Source organism: Nematolebias whitei, chromosome 9 (genome assembly GCF_014905685.2).
Source record: "Nematolebias whitei isolate Nwh7 chromosome 9, NemWhi1, whole genome shotgun sequence".
Lineage (NCBI taxonomy): Eukaryota > Metazoa > Chordata > Actinopteri > Cyprinodontiformes > Rivulidae > Nematolebias > Nematolebias whitei.
In genome coordinates, this window is record NC_056506.1 from 6796519 (window position 1) to 6820209 (window position 23691).

General features: G+C 43.4%; 1 protein-coding gene across 1 annotated transcript in view; it reads left to right on the plus strand.

Annotated features, from left to right (window-relative positions):
* LOC119414861 (putative ferric-chelate reductase 1) overlaps positions 1–23691 on the plus strand; it is a 139225-nt gene that overhangs the window by 47983 nt on the left and 67551 nt on the right. The window contains exon 8 of the mRNA XM_037681982.1: positions 5893–6037. Coding sequence (XP_037537910.1) covers positions 5893–6037 — 145 coding nt within the window. The remainder of the gene's footprint in view (positions 1–5892; positions 6038–23691) is intronic.

The window sequence follows — 23691 nt, forward strand, 5'->3', positions numbered from 1 at the left end:
GAACAAATCTGCAGAGATATGATAGTGACTTGTGGGTTTTCTGGGGTTTGTTTGTAAACAAAGAACAGCCACTAACCTTCACAGGCAGGCAAGGTGTACTACACCTGTTGGAGCTTGAGTGGATAAAGTCACTGCAGCAGGAGGAGACGCAGCAGCAGGGGATCGTGGCGATAGTGACAAAAAAAGCGTTTGTCCAGATACAAGGTCCAGTAGGAGAAGCAGGGGTCATACATAGGAAGTCAGAGGTCATGAAACTGTTCCAAGGGGTGATCCAAATCCAGAGTCCAGGTGCCTAAAGTAGAGGTCGTCAACAGGGTCAAAAAGGCAGAACAAGAGCATACAAGGAGCTAGCAAAAAGAGGAATCCAGAGAACAGGCAAGAGGTCAAGACAGGATGATCCAAGAAGGCTTTGACAAGAATGCTGGACATCTACAACCACAAGGGATTCAATAATCTGGCAGAGAGTAGTAAAACCAAGGCTCTTAAAGAGAGCAGGTGGCAGGTGCAGAGCATGAGGCTGATTGGGCTGAGGGTGAAGTGGGTGTGGCAGAGAGACAGAGCTTGGGAGTGGAACATGACAGAACAAAACTGAAGCATGAAGGGGGCAGAAACGTCACTTAGCCCCACCCTTAAGGTTTGGTTCCAGACGGACCTCCAGGTTGGTCTGGGTGGGACTTGTGAAAGTTCTGGATCAAGGACTTTTCAAGAATGTTGCAGGCCGGAACCCATGATCGCTCCTCAGGTCCACAACCCTCCCAGTCCACCAAGTCGTGGATACCCTGACCCCACCGTCTGGAGCGTAGGAGTCTACGGTGAACGCTGGGGCCCCATCAATGAGTCAGGCATGAGGATGGGGCCTGGAGGACGAGCCAAAATGTGAAGTTACCAATGGCTTGACTCGTGACCCAAGGAAAGTGGGGTGGATCCTTAGCGAGCTGGAAAGTTGTAGGCGTTCGGCCACTGGGTTCACCACCTTAGAGATGGGGAAGGGTCCCACAAAATGAGGTGCCAACTTACAACTTTCCACACAGAGGGGGAGGTCCTTGGTGGATAACCAGACCCTCTGGCCCACTTGGTATGGCAGGTTATGGTGCGATGACGGTTGGCACTCATAATAAACAGTGGACATTCTTGTGAGGGACCTCTTGGCTCTCCTCCAGGCTTGTTGGCATCTGAAAGCAGCTCTATGAGCTGAAAGAACTACAGCAGTCTTGGCCTGGATGGTGAACACTGGTGGTTGGAACCCATAGACTGTGTAGAAAGGTGAAAGGTCATTAGCGGAGAAGGGTAGGGAGTTGATCGCATGTTCGACCTAGGGGAGGTTGACTGACCACTTGGTAGGGTCCTCCTCATATAATATTTGCAGCTTGGTCTCAGTGTCTTGGTTTGCCCTCTCTCTCTGGCCGTCAGTCTGTGGATGGAAACCAAAAGAGAAACTGACCAAAATGCCCAAGAGGCTACAGACCTCCCTCCAAAAATGGGATACAAACTGGGGGTCCCGGTCTGAGACAATGTCCATTGGCAGACCATGAAGGCAAAAAACCTCATGGACCAGGACTTCTCCCAACACTTGAGCAGATAGGAGCTTCTTGAGGGGGACAAGATGAACCATTTTTGAAAACCTGTCAACAATGGTGAGTATTACAGTGTTACCCGAAGATGTGGGGAGTCCAGTGATGAAATCCATGGAGATGTGGGACCAGGGGCATGAAGGAATGGAGAGCGGTCATAGAAGGCCAGCAGGTGGGTGACAAAATGACTTGGCCTGAGCGCACTGACGATAAGATGAGACAAACTCGTTGACATTGGTAACCCACTTTCTCCACCAGAAATGAGCCCTCACCACTGCCAAGGTCTTACTGATACCTGGGTGACAAAAAAGCCAAGACTGATGGCAGAGTTCCAGTACCTTTTATACGTGGGATTCGGGGACGAACACTCGGCCCTTAAGACAGACAGTGGGTGGTGGTTGAGTCTGATGGGCCCGTCTAATCTCCTCCTCCAACTGAGTGATTGACAGTCGCACTCTTTCAAGCAGAATGAAGTCCACCTCCTTGCTGACCTGACTCTCATTAGCTCTGTCCTGAACTCTGGACAGGGCATCAGGCTTGGTGTTCCTGGCTCCTGGAAGAAAGTATAAAATCAAAATGGCAGAAAAACAGGGCCCACCTGACTTGCCTGGCATTCAGTCTTTTAGCCGTCTTTAAGTAGTCCAAGTTCTCATGGTCAGTCCAGACTTTAAAGGGTTCATTGGCCCCCTCCAGAGCCAGTTTGACAGCCAACAGTTCTCGTTCCCCAACGTCGTAGATACGTTCAGCAGCTGACAGTCTCCTGGAGAAGAATGCACATGGGTGAATCTTCCCATCAAAGTGTTGGCTGAGAACAGCACCTACTCCTGTGTTGGAGGTGTCCACCTCCACAATGAACTGTCACTCAGCATCTGGGGAATGAAGGATACATATTCTTTAGTTTTACAAACAAAGCCTTAGAGTGGTTGTTCCACAATAACTTGTTTTTAACAGATGTGAGAGCATGTAAAAGAGCAGAGATCAGTCTATAGTTCTTAATAAACTTATGATAAAAGTTTGCACAACGTAAAAATATCTGCAATTGTTTCCTGTCCTTAGGTGTAGGCCAGTTTAAGACTGCTGAGACTTTGGCAAGGTCCATGAAAACTTGGTTGGGTGAGATGTTAAAGCCCAGAAATGAAGTCTTTGGTAAAATTCACACTTCTCAGCCTTAACGAATACATTGTTCTGCACGAGTCTTAATAACACTGTTCTCACGTGTTTTAGTGGGTGCTTAGGTCCTTAGAAAAAATGAGGATGTCATGCAGATAAACAAAAACAAACTGATTTACTATATCCCTCAGAACATCATTAACAAGATTTTGAAACGCAGCAGGGGCATTGGACAGGCCGAAAGGCATAACAAGATACTCATATTGTCCTGTAGTCGTATTAAAAGCTGTCTTCCACTCATCCCCCTCTCTGATGTGGACCAAATGGTAGGCATTATGTAGATCCAACTTTATGAAGATCGTGGAACCCTGAATAAGATCAAAAGCATAGGTCATGAGTGGCAAAGAGTATTTGTTTTTTACTGTGACCTTATTTACTCGTCAGTAGTCAATGCAATGTCTAAGTGAACCATCCTTCTTTCCTACAAAAAAAAAAAACCTGCCCCAGTGGGGGATGTTGAGGGCCTTATGATACCAGCCTGTAAGGACTCACTGATGTATTTCTGCATAGCCTGACAAAGAGTAAAAACCTCCCTTGGTAGTTGTGGAACTGGGGATTAAATCAATGGGTCATAAAGTCTATGAGGTGGTAAATAAGTGGCCTTGAGTTTATTAGACACTTCTTTGAGGTCATGATAATCAGTAGAAACTTTGGAGAGGTCTGGATAGGTTTCCTCAACTTTATCCGGGCCTAAGGTGGCAGAAATGGCTTCAAATAAGCACGAACATAAGCATTCATCAGACCACCCCACAATTTCTTTGCTCCTCCAGTCAATGCAGGGATTGTGCTTAGCCAACCAAGTGGCTCCTAAAATAACTGGGAGTTGTGGGGAGTTTATGGCCTGAAACTTTAGTCTCTCATGGTGTTTCCCCCTGAGCGATAGAGTAATGGGTTCTGTTTCTTGGTTGGACTGATGTAACATATGTCTGTCTAACGCTATGACCCTGTGCCACTTGTCTGAGGAAACCATCTTTATGCCTAATGACTCAGCAAAATCTCTGTCAATGAACTCAGTGTCTGCACCAGATTCATTAAACACACATAAGGAGTGCTTACCTCCTTGTACTTTAACCTCAATTGGAAAGGTGAGGGATGAGGAGACTTTAGGACCCATAATATGACTCAGCAGAACTCTCCTCTCTTCTGCTGCATCTGGTCTTTTCACGGACACTTTGATGCAATGTGCCCCACGTTCCCACAGTAAAAGCAGAGATCTAGTCTTTTTCTTCTCTCCTTCTCCTCCCGGGTGAGACAGCTCCTGCCCAGCTGCATGGGTTCATCTGTCTGATGAGGTGTGAACACAATAGTAGGTGAGTTTGAGTGTGGCGTGGTCAGACTCACCCCAGAAGCGAGAAGGTATCTTAAATCTGCCTCATTTGGCCCTCCTTCTGTCCATGAGGCGCAGGTCAATGCATGTGGCCAGGTTCTCCAGTGCTTTAAGAAACTCAGGATAATCTCTAGTGGCGAGCTCGTCTTAATCTCCTTGTTGAGGCTCTAGAAAAAGGTGTTGTCAGACAGAGCCTCTTCATTCTAACTGCTGTCAGAAGCAACAGTGTGAAAATCAATTATGTAATCTGACACCCTCCACCTCCCCTGTTTAAGTGAAAACAATCTCCTGGCAGCTTCTCTCTCAGACAAAACAGGATCAAACACCCTGCAAAGTTCCTTAAAATAAATTTGCTTTGCCTGACAATAATGAAATAACATACGTCACCTTAGCTCACTCAGAAGGGAAAGATGAAAGTTGACGTTGGAAGTGTATGTCACACTGGGTCAGGAACGGGTGGCACTGATCAGGTTCCCCTTTAAACACCTCAGGCGGAGTTAGGTGAGGTTCGTGGATAGGCGACATGCGGTACTGAGGTGAACGTGGGGCTGGAGGGACCTGCAAATGGGCCTGTGAGGTAGATGGGTTAGACAAGTTGTGGATCATACTCATCATTCCCTGCATATTGTCTTCTAATTTTACAATAGCTCCCTCCACACTCCGCCATTCTTGTGTCGGCATCAAATCCATATTTGGCCAGATTATACTGTCATGAACCATTTTTTAGGATGCAAAAACTCAGCCGAACAACAAGAAAAGGTTTCAAGTGTTTATTAATATGCTGTTGCTGGTGGAAGTCAGGGTCCGGAGGCAGGAACAAATCTGCAGAGATATGATAGTGACTTGTGGGTTTTCTGGGGTATGTTTGTAAACAAAGAACAACCACTAACCTTTTAAGGCAGGCGAGGTGTACTACACCTGTTGGAGCTTGAGTGGATGAAGTCACTACAGCAGGAGGATACACAGCAGCAGGGGATTGTAGCAATAGTGACAAGAAAAGTGTTTATCCAGAGACAAGGTCAATTAGGTGAAGCAGGGGTTATACACAGGAAGTCAGAGGTCATGAAACGGTTCCAAGGGGTGATCCAAAATCCAGAGTCCAGGGGCCAAAAGCAGAGGTCGTCAACAGGGTCAAAAAGACAGAACAAGAGTAGACAAGTAGCTGACAAAAAAGGGAATCCAGAGAACAGGCAAGAGGTCAAGACAGGGTGATCCAAGAAGACTTTGACAATAATGCTGGACATCTACAACCACAAGGGATTTGATAATCTGGCAGAGAGTAGTAAAACCAAGGCTCTTAAATAGAGCATGTGGCAGGTGCAGAGCATGAGGCTGATTGAGATGAGGGTGAGGTGGATATGGCAGAGAGACAGAGCTTGGGAGTGGAACATGACAGGACAAGATTGAAGCATGAAGGGGGCAGAAACATCACATGAACAGAGATAAACAAGAGTATATTTCAGTTCAACATTTACTACTTCAGTTCATTTCAAGCATTTTAGCATCTATTCGACCACATACATTGCATAAAAAAATTGTGCAGTCATATAGGCTTCAAATTCTCGGTTCCAACAAATTTAATCTGTTCAAATACTTTTGCTGAGGCCTCCTTATCAGTAGCTTCAAGCAAAAGCAAACAGCATTTCATACACAATTGTTGTTGTTTTTTTTCACAGAAAAAAGCCCCAGTTTCTAGTCTACAGTTGATATCAGGGTAAAGCATGGTAATTGATTCTGAAACATAGAGTTGTGTACTGTTGTTCTTACACAAAGGAAGATGGAAATGTATGGTCTCAAATTGTTAACAACTGTTTTGTCCAACAGGGGAACATTTCTAATATAGAAGCATCAATGCAGAGCGGGGTAATCAGCTGCTCCTTTACTTCCATGAATACTATTTCTACCCAAAGGACTTCTGGCATCAACCAAATGTACTATATTTTGTTTGCCTCTGGACCCAGCAGCAATGGTAAGAAAACACTAACACTGAGGATTGCTGAAACATTTTAACATCTATAAAATCTGTCAGGCTTTTAATTGGAAAAATGTTTAACTTGAAACATTTATATATTATACTTAAAACACCCATCAAATAAAATTAGAAGTATGTACTGGTTAGTACTTTTTTTCTTGTAGCACACTTAAGAAATACTGAAGAGTAAATTTGTCATATATTTACTACATTGAATAACAAAGCCAGCAATGATACTGTAGTGTGTCAAGGACAGCTTTGCTGTGGACATACTGTCCCACCAAATGTGTTATTTAAAACACGTACAGTCCCACTAAATGTAGTGAAAGTGGAAGACAGCTTACTGTACCTTCACAACTAATTAATTATTTAAATATAACGGGTTCTTTCTTTTTCAAGTTAAATTAATGCCATGTGATGAGGTAACTGTGAGGATTGTTTAATCAGTGACAAGAGACGCTATTTTTCCTTTGACCCATCAGAATAAATGTGGTCATTTATTTAACAGAATCAAAATTTAACATCAAAACATGTACATGTGATTAGCTGATCGGGTTCTGATTAATAAAACTTGGCACGCTTTACTAATAAGACAACAAGACATTTCTGAAGGCATCTAGATTACTGGCAAAATAGAAGAGTTTAAAGGAAGGAGTTTAGAGGTTTAAAGAAGAGATGGGTGAAGAGAGGTGTATGTTTGGATTGACCAGAATTGGCACGCTTCTTTCAATCACCAGCTCAAACCTCCGGTACACTTAGCGCGTGACGACTCATTACCTTTGCAGGAGATAAATCAGCTCCGGTGTCGGGTCCGTATCAACGCTACCTTCCAGCATCTCCAGTTAGAGCAGCTGGTCATTGTCAGAAGTCGTGTCGGTTTACTCCGTTCAACAAACAGGCTCAGCTCCCTTCGAGGTTGGAGGCGTTACACCCGGGTAGATTCACAGCAAGTCGCTGTGAGTCCGTCAAGAGTTTCGACTCAGAAGTGGAAGACTCCACAAGCCTTGAGAAGACTCTATCAAAGACTGAATTCAACTCAGATCCAAGACTTCAGAAGAACTCAGAATAACTTGAGAAGACAGTTAAGACTACAGAAGACGGAGTAGACTCCAGAAGACTGAATAGTTCCAGGAAGTGTGGACTTTTAAAGAGTTCTCACTTCTGGTCACTCAGGACTTCCTGATTGGTTGAAACAACCAACAGGGGGTGGTTCTAGTGATGTCAGTGGGTTATTAAAAGTCAAAAAGACAGCAAGAAATGTTTAGGAATGTTTAGTACAGACAGATAAAGGTTATGGCGAAGTGAGACATGCAGATGCCATTGTTTCTCTTTTTACTGTCTGCTAGGTTTAAAAACAATACAGCCCGTTCTAATAACTTCTTTTCTGACTGTCTCTGACTTTCGACCGACATCACTACTTCTCCTTTAGACAGAAAATCAAAATGCATAATTACTTTGTAAATAGACATTTAACTTGATTTCTAATTTAAATGAGGGTTAAAAAAATCATTAATACTGTTTCACAGTTGATTTAAAATGATTGGTTCACTTCAACATTAGAAATGATATGAACTAAACACACTTTGATTATCAAGATATTGTAAAATAGTAATGATAATATAAAAAGAAGAGTGTTCTTTCAATTGATTACTTCAGGATACAATTAGACAGTCTCTGGATGAGCTAATTTGTATTCTGGATTCAAATCAATGAAATAACAGTTCCTGTCCCATGAAGGTCTTCAGAGGCAGGTTTTGGTCGGATGCCTAGTTCACTACAGTCCCCCCTTTGGAAATCATCACCTGTCCATGGGGAAGAATTACAACGTGAACTTACGCCTCCATTCTTCCTTGATCTTGATATAACCCAGCAAGAGGAAAACAAAAGTCAAAGAAGGTAATCCCACAACGGTTTAGGTAATTCCACAATGTTGTTGGTAATTCCATGATGTTATTGGTAATTCCATTGTAGCAATGCTTTAACCCCTTGGAAACAAAGTCTGTAATCCATTGGAAAAAGTCATATAATCCACAACGATAAATCCACAACGATTGGAAGTGTTGATTGATCAGCATGCAGAGGGTTCCCTTGATTGAACTGCAGAGGCGACCACTGGATAGAGATTGGAGACCCACATTGGAGTTGTAGGTCCCTTCAGCGAAGGCTGCTGCTGGTGGTTCCCAGTGGGTGCCATTCTGGTTCTATGTGTTATGCATTTATGTGGTTTTAGGTGGGCTTTTGAGTGGGATTTTACATAAGACCTTAACCTATATGCACCTGGTGTGTAAGCTATCATGGTTTAGATCAGCTACAGTTACAAGTTTAAAGGGTGGGTCATGCTGAAACATTTATATAGGGATTTATACCTATAGAAGGGCATTCCAAACTATTTTTCCATTCCTAACTAGTGTAGATGAACAGATGCTGAGATATATTCATCAATTAAAACGGATTCTTCATTTTTCTGGACTGAATAAAACGTGCATTGAATTTAATGAAATGTAACGTGAGACGTCATTTTTCTTTGACCCATCAAAATGAATGCGGTCATTTATTTTACAGAATCAAAGTTTAACATCAAACATTTACATTAATTTGGCAAAATATGAAAATAACAACATAATCAATCAGCTTTACAACCAGGAAAACCATACGGACATGATTTTCCGTTGCTTCACCCCAGACATTTATGAAAACTGTACAATTATGATCAATTATCCACACGGCGGTGGATGAGCACTTTACACAGACATTTCTAAATTATCTGGAAGGATTTCTACTTGATAGAAGGATTTAAAGATGGAAATGAAGTTTAAAGGGAGTAAAAGATGGTGTGTGAGGGGGAGTGTTGACCAGAACCGACACTCTCCATTCGAACCCAGCTTTTCCTCGGTACGCTTGGTAGGAAACTTGACTCATTACCTTTCTGAAGATAAATCAGCAGATATGGAGTTCCAGTTAACGCTACCTGTCCAGCGTCTCCATAGGATGGCTGTGACTCGTCCGAAGTAGTGACGAGATTCCGTCCGACACAAGCTCACATCAGCAAGTGGACTTCACATGAGTGGAGTCCTTCAGAAGTTCCACTCAGAGGTGGAAGATGTTATAATCCAACTCGGAAGAGCCTTATCATGGCTGGACTTCTGTTCTCCCAAACGACTTCACAGAACTGCGAACATCTCAGAACTTCTCAGCGCCTCACCGAACTGAGAGAACTAGGAAGTACCGGCATTTTAAAGAGCTCTATTCCCGGTCCATTTGGGAGTCCCTGATTGGTCAATATCAACCGGACAGGGGTGTGGTTTGTGACGTAAGAGGTTACTAGAAGTCAGAAAACAGCAAGAATTGTTATGGAACAGATTAAACTGTTCTCAGAGACAGAGAGAGTTTTGTTTTTGGCGAGTTTGGAGAAACAGGTGCCAACTTCTCTGTTGACGTCTGAGAGGATGTAAACAAGACAGTTGTTCCAACACATGTCTGCTTCGACTCCTGACCTTGGAAAATGCACACTTGCTCATTCAAAGACAGAAATCAGAAAATGCATGATTACTCTGTAACAGGCCTTAACATGAAATCTAACTTTGCATGAGGAACTAAAAAATCATTGTTACTGTTTTACAGTTAATAAAATTGATTAGTTCACTGTAACATCTAAAATGTTTGAACTAAAACACTTTGATTATCAAACATTTGTAAAACAGGAATGATAATAGAAAAGAGAGTGTTCTTTCACTTGATTTTCAAGAAAGAAAGTCTCAGGATGGGTGAACCTGTATTTCTGGATTCAAATCAATGAAATGACAGTTTCTGTCCCACAAGGTTCTTAAGGTCAAGGGTTTTGACCTTAGGCTTAGTTTTGACATCAGGTTAAGTTCACTACACTAGGTTTAAGTTAGATTTACATGGCAAAATATAGTTTGGTTCAATTGTCTGTTGTCCCTTTAGACAAACGACTTGAGGTTTGGTTTTTTGGTTTCCCCCTAAATGTTTTTGGAGTCTATGGCAAGACTCAACTTAAGGATTAGCTAATGAATAAGTCAACCGGAGACACATGTACCCAGTGATATAGTGTCATCTCACCAACCTGCATGTGAACCATAGCTATAGCTATTAGGGTTGTCCTCGTCTCTGCGAGGCCCTGCAGTCCTATAGCACATTCTATGAGAGGTATTTCCCTGTGAACACCGTTAGCGGCAGTCCTGAGCTCCTCGAACAGTTTGGCTGACATAATAGTCATGTCGGCTCCACCATCCAGTAGGGCTACATGTGTGATGACCCCTTCAAGTGTGATCGACAGGTAAGCTTTATTAGCGACCCCCTTTCTGATCAGGTTACACAGGAACCTTGTAGGTTTTAGCCAAAGTTTCTTCTTACGTTCACCTTTACCTGTGTAATCCTGGTGTTTCCAAACTGTTGGTGCAGTTGCTGCTGCTCCTGAGAGTTCGGCTTTTGACGGGCCTCCATCATTGATGTATGAGATCACCCGCTCACCGTGTGTTGAGGGGCTCTCATTTTTTGTAACAACAAGTTTCTGGTGGCTGTCCATGACAGCGGCAGCATTGTTGTTTGTGTCACCCTGTTTTGACTGAACCGTTAGCACAGCTATTGCTGTTTCTGAGGTTTCAGATTGTGACGGGTCACCGTCAGTGATGTGTGATTGTACCCCCCCCCCTATTTTAGGTGAGGGCGTGTCAGAGTTTACAACAACAGTGTCTTGGTGACTGTCTGTGACAGCAGTAACGGTGTTGTCTGTGTGCTCTGACTTATCAGCAATGATATCGCCAAACAAAGCGTTAGGTTGTTTGTCCGTGGCAACACCATCCAACAAGTCCAATAACCGACGCACCCTGTCTGTCTCGTCCAAGCTCAGAGGACTGTGGTTCTCTTTTTGGACCTGCTACTGTTTCTTTTTTGCCTCAGGCTGTTCAGCCCGACGTGGTGGGGAAACAGTACACCCCCTTTGGGGTTTCCGGTGGGATCCCTGGTTGTATGGGTCACTTTTGGTGCCATACTTTTTACCCTTAGGGCGTTCGCCCCCCTTCTGGTACGATCGTTCATCCTCTGGTTCCTTGGGAAACCATTTAGGATCTCGTCTGGACCAGGGGGCACTCACCTGTTGTGGTTTGGCTGCTTGGAAACCTCGTTTCCTCTCGCCTTTTTTGGGAGGGGGAGTTGAAGCTCTCGTCTCTTCCAATTCTAATGACTGGGCAGGAATCCTCTCACCTGGGTACACCTCAATGAGCGTTTTGGCCTGTGAACGTGCTTCAAAAACATTTACAGCACAACTTTTTATCTCACTGATGGATTACTCTTTGAAATTAGCCATCATTTGCACCGACATCCTTATGTCAGGGTGGAGATTTTTGCTGAACATGTACTTAAACGGTTCCTCTTCCTCCATGTTGGCCTCATTCCTGTAACCAAAATAAGCCTGCAAAATCCTGGAATAATATGCCCTGGGGTGCTCATTCTTACCTTGCATGACCTTGTCGGCGGCTGGATAACTGCCAGGTCCCGTGCAAGGGGAATACTCTTTCATAAGAGCAGCACATAACAGGCGGGGATCCTTTCTTGTGACATCAGGTTGACACTCTATGAAGGAAAACACCGTCCTGGATGAAGTGAGCCTGATCAAACCTACTTTATCCTCAACTGTAGCGTTGGGATAGCTTCTTAATTTGAAGTCAAGGTTGTCCAGATAGGCCTTAGTGTCAGTTGAACCTAACGGCCCTGGCTCAAAGCGGTTTACATATTTTGCAATTTTGTGCAAATCCGAAATTGGGAGCAAAGGCTGTATTATCGGTATCGTAGGAACCAAAATGGCACGTGGAGATGTGTCACTAGACACATGTGGAGGTGACGGAATGGGATTAAGAGCAGGAGGTGCAGCAAAATCCTTCTGAGGTGATAGTGGGTGACCTGGACTCTGATCTTGTTTATCTTTGAGTTCCAGACAACCTCGCCCCACGTCAGAAATCTCATTTGTTGCAGCGGCTAGTTTCGCCTCACAGGCTTTTAAATGTTCCCGTGATGTATGACATTCACTCTGCAAACGCACGCCTTGTTGGACCAACGCTGCTTTTTCCAATCTGCACTCGTTCAGAGCTTTTGATGTGAGCTGCAACTGTTGTAGCGCCTCATTGTCTAAACACAGTGCTTGGCACTTAATCTGTCCCTCCCTCAGCTTCTCCTCATATGAGTGAGCTTGTAATGACAGCTGAGCTTGTGAGAGCTCTCCGTCACGTTGTAACTCATTCGCACGGGTCTCCTGATCAAATTTAGACCGTGTCTCGAGTTTGAGGTACTCCTCTTTTTCGCTGTTTAACCTTATTGTAAGGTCGTCAGCTCCGTTTGCCTCCCTATAAAATGTTGCCTTCAATAAGAGTGCTAACTTAGCCAGCTGGTCATAGCTTGACTTTGTTCTGGCTGTAGAGGTCACATTCTCTGCAACATCCTTCAGCTCGTCCAATAACTCTTTTGTGTTCATGCAGTCCACCTGTTCACCATATGGATTCAAGGATTCTGTGAGCAGCGTTAACGCCCTCTCCAACCAGTCCTTCATCACACAAGGATCAATATTCTTTTCTGTCACATCTGCCATGGTTATTCACTGTTCAGCACTCATCTGGTGACACAGTTGCCAACTTTAGAGTTTTTAACAGGTAAATATTTGTATTTAAGTGAGCAGTGAGATTCACACACTATTTTAGCTCTGGGTTCACTCAACAGTACTGTTATAAGCCAACTTCTTCAAATGAATGGGCACCTATTTGTAGGATTCACTCCAATGCATGAATATTCTAAGTAAATGCCTCAGTCTGGCAGTGTTACTTAAAGAGCTTAAATCAAACAGATACAAGAACCAGGCCTATTTCAGTGTTCATTTACTCTAAAGCACTTAAAATTAAATAAACCTGCAATTTTTCTAAAAGTTTCACAGCAACTTTAGTTTTCAAATGCTTTTTAAGCAGTTTTATATACCAGAAATTCGCTATTGAAAACAGTAACTCATAAACCAGGCTGGATTAACAAAAAAAAAAATATTAAATGAAAGGCAGTGAGCAGTCTCCCTTCAGGAAAACTGTTATACTCCTCTTTCAACTGCAGGTGGCGGTGTAAGCTTATTTTTTACCAGCAGAAGTCTATGACAATTTCCTGTTGACATCCGGTTGTTAGCTAGATGTAGCACACGGTCGAACACGGTCAAATCAGCACTTTCTGAACGGATTTAAAGCTTAAACGTGGCGTCGCTTTAACAAGCACGTCTATCTGCATGAAAACATGAGTTTTGGGAACAGTGGCAGGCTTCATTTAGCGATTTTAAACACAGAGGAGGCTTCGGTTGGACAGAGATACATGTCCGGGGTCACGTGACTTTACAGACACGTGAGCAATGGGGTGGGCTTTACAATCTGACATCAGAGGGAGTGGACGCACAGCGATACGTCACCCGTTTCTCAGCGAATCAGACCGACCCAAACAGCGGTTTTCAACCAATAATAGCTCGTGAATACTAGCTCTCATTGTTAGCAGTTAGCCTGAAAAGTCCGGTCAACAATCGCCCATTAAACCTCCAAAATGCACAATTTACTGTTAAAAATGTAACAGATCAGCATTTAACAGTGGTCTGAGACGGCACTCAGCTTTAAAACAACGTTTTTTTTTCATTTAAAACACCACTCGTTCAACGAGTCCAGTGAACAGAACCGGGTCAGACACAGAACCCCCTCTCTGCTACAGTTTAAACAGAACAAAGCATTTTTACCACAGCATGTCAGCATTAGTTACACAACAGATGTACAATTTTCAGCTTTAAAATGAACACCCTGACATAATTGCAGCTTTCTGAACACCACAAGCATGAACCAAGCCTGTACCAAGCTCAAAACTCTGACCTTTTCAACCATGCCAACATGAGCGTTATGCTACAATAACACAGACTCCGTCACATATAATTCACACCCTCTTTAAACATCCGTACGGCCACAAAATGTCTAAAGAGGAGGATGGGTCCTAAATTATCTCTTTTAGAGACCATGCAGGCCACGAGAAGCTCTTTAGAGACCATCCGAGCCACCAGATGTAGTGGTCTAAAGGTCTAGGTTAGCTTCAGAGCTACACTACAATTTTATTTAAATAACGGGTTCTCTCTTTTTCAAGCTACTTACAGATATGTGACAGAGGTACTGTGCGTAGATGGTTTAATCAGTGACATGAGACGTTAATTTTCTTTGACCCATCAAAATAAATGTGGTTATTTATTAACAGAATCAAAATTTAACATCAAAACATTGTACACTTGATTAGACTGGTCAAGTTCTGATCAATAAAACTTGGCACGTCTTACTTAATAAAAACAACAGACGTTTCTGAAGATATCTGGATTAATTACTGGCAAGATAGAAGAGTTTTAAAGATGGGAAATATGGAGGAGTTTAAAGGAAGATGTGGAGGAAGATTTATGTCTGTAGACCAGGACAACACGCTCCTTTCAAACGCAGCTCGCTGCGGTACACTTGTAGTGAAGCTCGTGACAACTCTTTACCTTGGCAGAGGATGGGTCTGCTGCGGTCAAGAGGTCCCTGGCACGCTACCTTTCAGCGTCTCCTCAGGGCGGCTGCGACTCGGCAGAAGTCGTGAGATACTCCGTTCTACAGAACAACTTCCTCAGAAATTGTAGGGCATTCGCCGGGTGGAGCCACAGCGAGACGTCGTGACTCTTGCAGAGATGGATGGCTCCATCAGACTGGAAACTGAGTCCGAAGTTCCACTCAGCAGTGGAAAAACTCCAGAACTACTCCACAGAACCCCAGAAGACTCCAGAAAACTCAGAAGACTGAGCAGACATTACTCCACAGACTCAGAAAAGACTCAAGAAGACTGATAGTTCCAGGAAGTGTTGACTTTTAAAGAGTTCTGCTTCCGGTCACTTTTAGTAAGTCCTGATGCCAAGATGGCCGCGCTCAGAGCAGTTGCAGCTTCACAGGCTCCCGGTACCATCCCAGTTTTTAGAAGTTTTGATATTGACTCTGTGCCTGACTCCGCGCGATTTATGCGTGTGAACTATAGCCGAACCGAACTGATGAGAATAGGAGCAGATTTGCCACGAAATATTGCAGAAATTAGCAACAAACTCAAAACTACGCTCGGCAGAATGCAGATCTTAAAGTCATCTACCTGGAAGCTGCAGCAGAGGTGTTCCAGCGGGCAGAAGAGGAAGCGCTGCTCCCGGCTTAAGAGGAGAGGATGCCGGGCGGGGGTTATGGTGAGGATACGAGCTAACGCTAAAGTCGGTAAACTCCCCATGACGTCTGTCTTTCTGTCGAATGTCCGCTCATTGGACAACAAGATGGATTTACTTCGTCTGAGAGCGGGCGCCTCAGAAGAGCTGAAGAAGTGTGCAGTGCTTTGCCTCACGGAAACATGGATTACAAGCGAAACGCCGGACACAGTCTTCCAGCTGGATGACAGACTTTTTTTTCGAGCGGACCGCTGCAGCGAGCTAACGGGGAAATCATGGGGAGGCGGAGTGTGCATTTACGTGAGTAAAAGTTGGTCCACGAACTGTACTGTTGTAAATAGCTCATGCTCGAAGGCTTTGGAGCAAATAACAGTGAAATGTCGGCCACATTATCTACCCCGAGAGTTCACGGTGACTTTCATCTCTGTCGTCTACATTCCTTCGGACGCTAATGCTAATGAATCACTGCAGGAGCTACATGATATCATCAGCTCGCTGCAGAGCAAACACCCCGATGCTCTTTACGTTGTAGCCGGAGACTTTAACCACGTGAATCTAAAGGACTGTCTCCCAAGCTTTAATCAACATGTGACAATTCCGACACGTGGAGACCACACGCTGGACCGTGTTTACATGAACGTAAAAGATGCATACAAAGCCGAACCCCGCCCCCACCTAGGACTGTCAGACCACATCTCAATCTTCCTGGCTCCTGCTTACATGCCCTCGCTGAGACGCTCCAGACCGGTACAAAAGAAAGTTAAATGTTGGATCCAGGACAGTGGCCCCATACTGAGAGATTGTTTTGATCGAACAGACTGGCAGGTTTTCAGAGAAGCTGCTGAAAATGGAGGTTCGCTTGATCTTGACCAATACACATCCTCAGTTCTGGGTTACATTAGTACATGTACTGACACCGTCTCCACTATCAGAAATGTTAAAAGCTACCCAAACAGAAAACCTTGGCTGAATGCAGAGGTGCGTACCCTGCTGGAAGCCAGGAACACTGCCTTTAGGTCTGGAAACTCAGAGGAGCTGAGTAGGACAAGAAAAGAGCTGGTTGCTGGTATTAAGAGGGCCAAGGGCACATATGCAAAGAGGATCGAAGGTCAATTCATCTCACAAGACCCTCGGAGCATGTGGAGGGGCATTAAGTGCATAACAGATTATAAAGGAAGGAGTGAACAATGTCCCAAAGACCCATCTCTGCCTGATGCCCTCAACAAGTTCTATGCACGCTTTGAAGACCCGAACAGACCACCCAGCACCAGACTCACCTCACCACCGGATGAAGAGCATCTCAGCGTGACCTCAGCAGAAGTAAGGAGTACCTTCAGGAGGATTAATCCGCACAAGGCAACTGGCCCAGACAACATCCCCGGAAAAGTGTTGAAGGAATGTGCTGATCAGCTCTGTGAGGTGCTGGCAGACATCTTTAACACCTCACTTACCCTGGAGACAGTTCCCACCTGCCTGAAGACTGCCACCACCATCCCAGTCCCAAAAAGCTCTACAGTGACTGGTCTGAATGACTATCGGCCAGTGGCCCTCACCCCGATAGTCGCTAAATGCTTTGAAAAACTGGTCATGACTCGCATCAAAACAACCATCAACATCAACGAGGACCCTCATCAGTATGCATACCGTGAGAACCGATCAACAGAGGATGCAATCTCCTCTGTGGTCCACACTGTGCTCAACCACCTGGATCAGAAAAACTCTTACGTCCGTATGTTCTTTGTGGACATCACATCCGCCTTCAACACCATGATCCCCCAAACCCTGATGGACAAACTATCCACACTAGCACTAAGCCCCTCCATTTGCAACTGGGTACTAGACTTTTTAACAAACAGACCACAGTTAGTGAGGATCCACAACCTCTCCTCCTCCACCATAACCCTCAGCACTGGCTCTCCTCAGGGATGTGTGTTGCGCCCCCTCCTGTTTACTCTGCTCACGTATGATTGTGCAGCTACCCATCCAGGCTGTCACATTGTAAAGTTTGCAGATGATACAGCGGTGGTGGGATGCATCACAAACAATGATGAGTCCAGCTACAGGCAACAGGTGGAACACGTGGAGAGCTGGAGCAAAGAGAATAACCTTCACATCAATGTGAAGAAGACAAAGGAGATGATTGTGGACTTCAGAAGGAACAAAAACATCTACACCCCCCTGAACATAAGAGGATCTGCGGTGGAAGTGGTCTCCAGCTACAAGTACTTGGGTGTACACATGAATGACAACCTCAGCTGGAGCAACAACACCACCAGCCTGATCAAGAAAACTCATCAGAGACTCTACTTCCTCAGATGGCTGAGGCGAGCTGGTCTGGGAAGCTCAGTCCTCACCTCCTTCTACAGGTCTGCAGTGGAGAGCATCCTGTGCTCGAGCATCAATGTGTGGCATGGAGGCTGCACAGCTGCAGAAAGAAAAGCTTTGCAGAGAGTGGTGAAGGCTGCACAGAAATCTGTTGGAATCAGCCTCCCCACCATCACAGACATCTACACCTTGTTGTGGATAGAATACCACGTCGTGTTCAAAACGGCGGAGGCGTCGCCCTTCGTATAAAAGATTTATTTGACACAACATGGGTTACAGATATTCAGAGACAAACAGTTACATTAATAAGATATATGCATATAAATGGAGCATTAAGAACAAACCGCCTCGTGCGTGCCTCCCTCAAAATGCTCAGTGCGCGTGCGTCATTCCCGGCCTTTTATCCCCGTTTGAGAAGGCTAGCTTCCTGATTGGTTCAGCTTCTGTCGCTATGGTTACGACGTAGCCCGCCCCCTCAAGGACGTTACGTCTATATTTCAGATAAGTTTTGGTTCGGCTTTTGTTTAAAGTTTAACTTGCTATTATACTTTAGGAATATAAAATGATTCGTGTCTAAATTGTTTATGCGTAATAATTAATAACTATTAATTATTACCTACCTCCTGGGTGTTACTTCAATATCTGTTGGAGGTCTGGTGATTCTGTTTTTAAGGCAGAATCATCTTAGTTTCTGTGTCTGCGTTTAAAACTGTTAACACTGTTTGTTTAACGTGATTATACCTTAGTGATAACACTGATTTGAAATAGTTGTTTATTTCTAGGAATAATTATATTATCTAACTTATGTTCGTGTTTTTATTTGGATCATGGTTATACTTAATTTGACTTAGTCAAACTATACTGTCTAAATTAAAGAGCTGTTCTAGCTTTATTTATGTTAATCAGTCTGCTCTCTGGCCTGATTTGATTGCTTGTAATTTATCAAATGTGAACTTGTAAAATTATCTTTAGCTACTATGAGATTATATTTAAAGGTCAACTAGTTAGAATTAGCAAACACTTTCTATAAACATAGTTCAACCTTGGAAGAAAGACACACACACACACTTTATATGACATGACATTTGAGTGCTTGATAGGAATTATAAAAAGGTATAAAATATTAAATCCAACATTCCCTCTTTTGAACTCCCATATTCATGGGAGTTCACCCTCTTTATGGATTTATTTATCAATATGGATGTGACCCAAACTTACTGCACTCCCCAGGGGTCCTGGACCAGACCCCTGATCCAACACCTGTGAAAAGTACCACACACATAAACCTTTATAAAAATACAAAAAAGCAGCAACACCCCTCCTAGAGAAAGATAAATAAGTGAAACTATTTTAAACCACCTTTAAACTACCTCGTGGTATTTTAGAATGATCAAATGCCTAATTGAATGGAGTAAAATATTGGAATATTTAAGTTGCTGAATATTTAAGTTAATAGTCAAGTTAAGTTTATAGTTAAGTTTCCAATTGAATCCACAACCCTTCTCTGGTTGTTTTTCAGAATGACTGAAAGGTAAGACTAAACACTCATTAAACAGGAAAAGCCAACACCCTCAATTTAAACATTTCTATCTAGCAGGTCTTCGGTTCTTGAGCTTGAGGTGGGAGCCCTTGTTCGTCCACAAGGGTCCTTTGGTGCTCGGCGGGATTCGGCCCGCGGAGTTATCTTCATGTAAAGTCCTCAGAACCGTATCAGTTTGATTAAACATTCTAAATGACGTGTGTGTATTGGGACAAAACTAAAATCAGTTTGACGCATCTTCTGTTCTTCACGGTCAGGGCTGGTAATCTTCCGTCCTTACCCGATCCACCCGACCGACTTCAGGCAGAGCGGAGACTTCTTCTCCGATGTTTGCTACTGCCTTTTTCCAACCAGAACAAAGGGGCAAAGAATGAGCTCCCACGAAGGTCCTGTCACCTCCTCCAGGTGTAGTGGGGAGCTGTCTTCAGATCATCCTCCATGTGGTCCAGCGATCGATTCCTCTCCTCTGCAGGGATGCCCTGGTGGGGTCGTACAGGTGCCACTCTCCTTCTGGAGACCGATGACATATGATGTTCTGTCCACCACCTGGTGGGGTCTTGTCCTGTCCCTCTTTTCAGCAGGACTCAGTCTGATGTGAGTTTGTCTCCTCGGTCAGAGTTCCTCCCTCCTGATGAGAAAAGCTGGACACGAAAGCTCGCGAATTGTTAAACACCCTGCATGGCCTTTTGATTATTTTATCTGTGGGATCCATGACCTGGGCCTGGAAAAACTGACTGTGGTTACTTCTGTAGTGAATAAAACCTATTTTCTGAATTATTGGGCACCCTAATGGTTGTTATTGCTATTGATAGGTGTATTATTAAACTGTAATGTTATCCTAAAACAGAATTAGTAAAACTAAAATAAAATGCTCTTCTTACATGCATCTGTTCACTTGAAGCTGAATTGTTACATACTGGACTTCTCCAGATATACCTGTGTGCTCTCATCCCATCTGTCACCCTTACAAGCCTTCGTCGTCAACCGGTCTACCTACAATTAAAATTAAACATACACAATACAACAATAACAACAATAATCATCCACGCCGGCCCCTCTTCCTGGAGCCTGTGGAAGAAACTTCATTAAATCGCTTGCGCCAACAGCATCAATCAAAATACAATATAAACTTAAAAGTTTAACCAACTGACATACAACATTGTGAGAGGAAAAAAATATTTAATCTTCCATCCAGGTACCTGTCTGTGCTAGGGAAGGGAAGAAATAGCAAGGAAGAAACAGAGAGAAAGGGGAAAAAATAAAAGAGAAAGAGAACGAGGAAAAAATGGTTAAAATCCTTTGTTCATGAAACCTTTTCTTATTCGCCCAATTAAACTATAAGTCCAGTCCAGTCAAGTCAGTTGTGTTTAAAATTATCAAACCACCCCATTTCCCTTTAACCTTTGCTCAAATCCACCTCAGGCTAGGGGCGTCCCCCTTTCTGGAATCTGTACACATTACAACAAAGAGAAAAAGATACTTCTGTTAAACCGATATACATATATACAAGTGCAACCTGTTATGTAGGTTTCTGATTTATTCATTTCCCACTGTCAATTTGATTACCCTACATGATATGATCTTTTAATCGCCTCAGAAGAAGTTAATTTTGTATAATTTGTAATGATCTATGAACTGCTTCCTGCTCAGAGCTGCCTACACACCTCCCCCCTATTTGAAACGGCATTGTTTCAAATCTGAAGCATTACCGTCTGCAATCCACTAACACTCAGATTGAGTATTAGTTACAGAACTAAAGATATGGTGTAGTTTTAAACTTCCCACTACTGTTATTCAACCCAGGTTTTGCAAACAATCACCCAACTACAACCCAAGCTCTCCTATAAATTAGCAAAAGTTAATCATTAAATAAATTTCTTCTCTTGTATCAAACCAGACCCACCAAAATTAGCCCCTTCAAGGCAAAGACAATCATCCAGTGTTTTTTTGAAAACATTAGTGAACTCCATCCAAATCAGGCCTCAGGTTTCTCCTGAATGAGACTTCCTGACCTGTATAAACGGAAAGTTAAAATCAATATTTTGTTCAGGGGTGTGGAGCATTTGAGGTAATAAAACAATTTCCATCTCAGAGCAGTTGGAGCAGGTCGAATCGTCTAGCACTCCCACCTCTGTACGTCTGTGTCCTGTTGTGTCACCTGTTTTAAAATGAGTCTATGTGAGTGATTATTATCAAAGCCAGCTGCAGTTTTTGATCACGACCCCAAAGTGCCTAGAAGACCATCACAGAACAAAATGTGGGGTCGACACCTCCGTCCGGCTGCAGTTGATGTTAGTGACCTTGGGCAGAGTGACCACCAGTTCTTCGTTCAGCCTTTATGTCCCCAGATTCGTCTCCCGTCTGTTTGGAGACCAGCTCAGCTTTGTGCAGCAGTTCATATCTCAGCATACAGCAAGTCTTGACTGGATGTTCTTGCTGTGTACAAACTCCATCACCCCCTCTGGACAGTTAGTTCAGTTTGCTCTTGGACCGTTAGATCTTTGAAAAGTCACGTTACTTGGCTGAAAAGTTCTTTGTTGTTTTGTCAGATGTGCTCGACTGACAACTTATTTGAACCGTCCCATTGCGTCCCATTGGTCAGTTTCACAGACCCCAACGTCAGCGCCCACCTGAACACATCTGTATCCGATCCGGCCCCCGGCACTCGAGAGTCCTGATCAAAACTCATATGGATGCTGTATGCAGTTAAATGCTACCTTCCATGTTTTGTGGGCCTAAGTAGACTCATCTTCCCACTCCAAAGTTCTGTCATCTCTAACTGCAGAGAAGAAAAGAAATAATCAAATTATTAAAACCAGATTCAACATTCATCTGTTATCCACATTAATCGTTAGTTAGCAAGTTTTATTCTGGGACCACAGCGTTTACCCCAACGGAGTCATTATGGTGTTCTGGATTGTACAACAGACGTTTTAACCGCTCGATTACACAAGAGTGAAAGCTTTAATTAAACACTGCACAAGCCAATTCTTTACGCCTACTGCATAAAATATTCCCCTCCAAACAATGTCCTCCATCTTGTAGAGTATGTGTGTTGACACATCCCCTGACAGTGAAGTCCACTCCCAGGGCCACATTATCGTCCAGACCTTGTAAATTTAGGCAGCATGTTAATATGTAATCACTTATTGTAATCATCTCTTGTCATAACTATGCTTTCCCACTGTATCACAAACAAGATACTTTTAATACAAATCAATTAAAACTATGTATACCCTTCAAGACATCACAGAGTCCATTATCACTGCACAAAAACGTGTACATGCCCTTTGTTCACAAAGTACAACTTCTTAAACTCACCATGTACACCTCTCCGTTGTCCTTTTTCACTCCCAGGACCTGTGTGAAGTCTCAAACAATAAAGTTAAATTCATGGACCCACTAGAATTGTCGTCGTCCCCTAAATAACCTAGTCCCTGCAGCTCTCAGAAGGAAACAGCTCCTAAATGCTAAACATTTCCAATACGTGATCAACTCATGTGGACTGATTTCTTAAACTGAAGTTTTTCAATTCGAGTACAATTAAGATTGATTTATTTAACCCAAGTATTTACAATTTGAGTTTAGTTATGGCTGTATAATTTAATCTAATTTTTTCAATTTGAGTTTAGTTTCCTAACGTATTTAACTTTTTCAATTTGAGTCCGGCAAGGTATTGTTTGACCAGAATAAAATTCTATATTTTACAAGTGTCAAGGATTTTGGCCATTACTCATTTTATTCTGTTGTTTCGCAGTTGAGTTTAAAACCTGAGTTTATTGTCAATTCCAAGAAGAAAGTTAATCTAATTTGTTCAGTACCACCAAGGCCACCTCTACAATATTTCTCTTCCACTCGTTCGCTTTGACATCTCAACCCTCTACTGTCTAAGCTGACTCCAAGATGATTCAACCTTCTCCAGCAGACTCACTCTGACTCCATCTCCTGGTTAAATACAGCTCGTACACGTGATGTCCCCTCTTTCCTTGAGATTCAAACCATTCTCTGTTTCAGAGTTCACTGCCTCCTTCCTATCATACAGAAAATTGTTTCGTTTAACCTTGTGTCTGCTCCCATCTCCGTTTCTGTCTGGCCTCCGACGGCTATCAGCAAATATTTGAAAGATCTTCAGCTATCCCTGTTCCCATATCAGATACCATTTAGCCGTGACACGCCAATCAGCCATATTTTTAAATTAATCCAACTTGTACAGCCTAAATCATTAAAAATCAAGCTCTACCCCCTTAATTTTGGTACAAAAGCTCATTTCCGCTTGTTTGTGCTAGTGGCCCCCTGATCTAAAACTAATTACCTCCTGTTCATTTCGATACTCCCTATAAGTCATGCAATTTGCCTCTGATATGATCCTATAGATTTTCCACAGGCTTCACCTGTACCACATTCATGAGTTCCACACCTGATAACAACAGTCACACACCCAGGCATTCAAATATGTTATTGTCATTCACTCCTGGCTGCAGCCGTAATGAAACAACAGAAGTCTGGTACGGAACAACCCAGCAGCCAGACCCGTCCTTGCCTCAC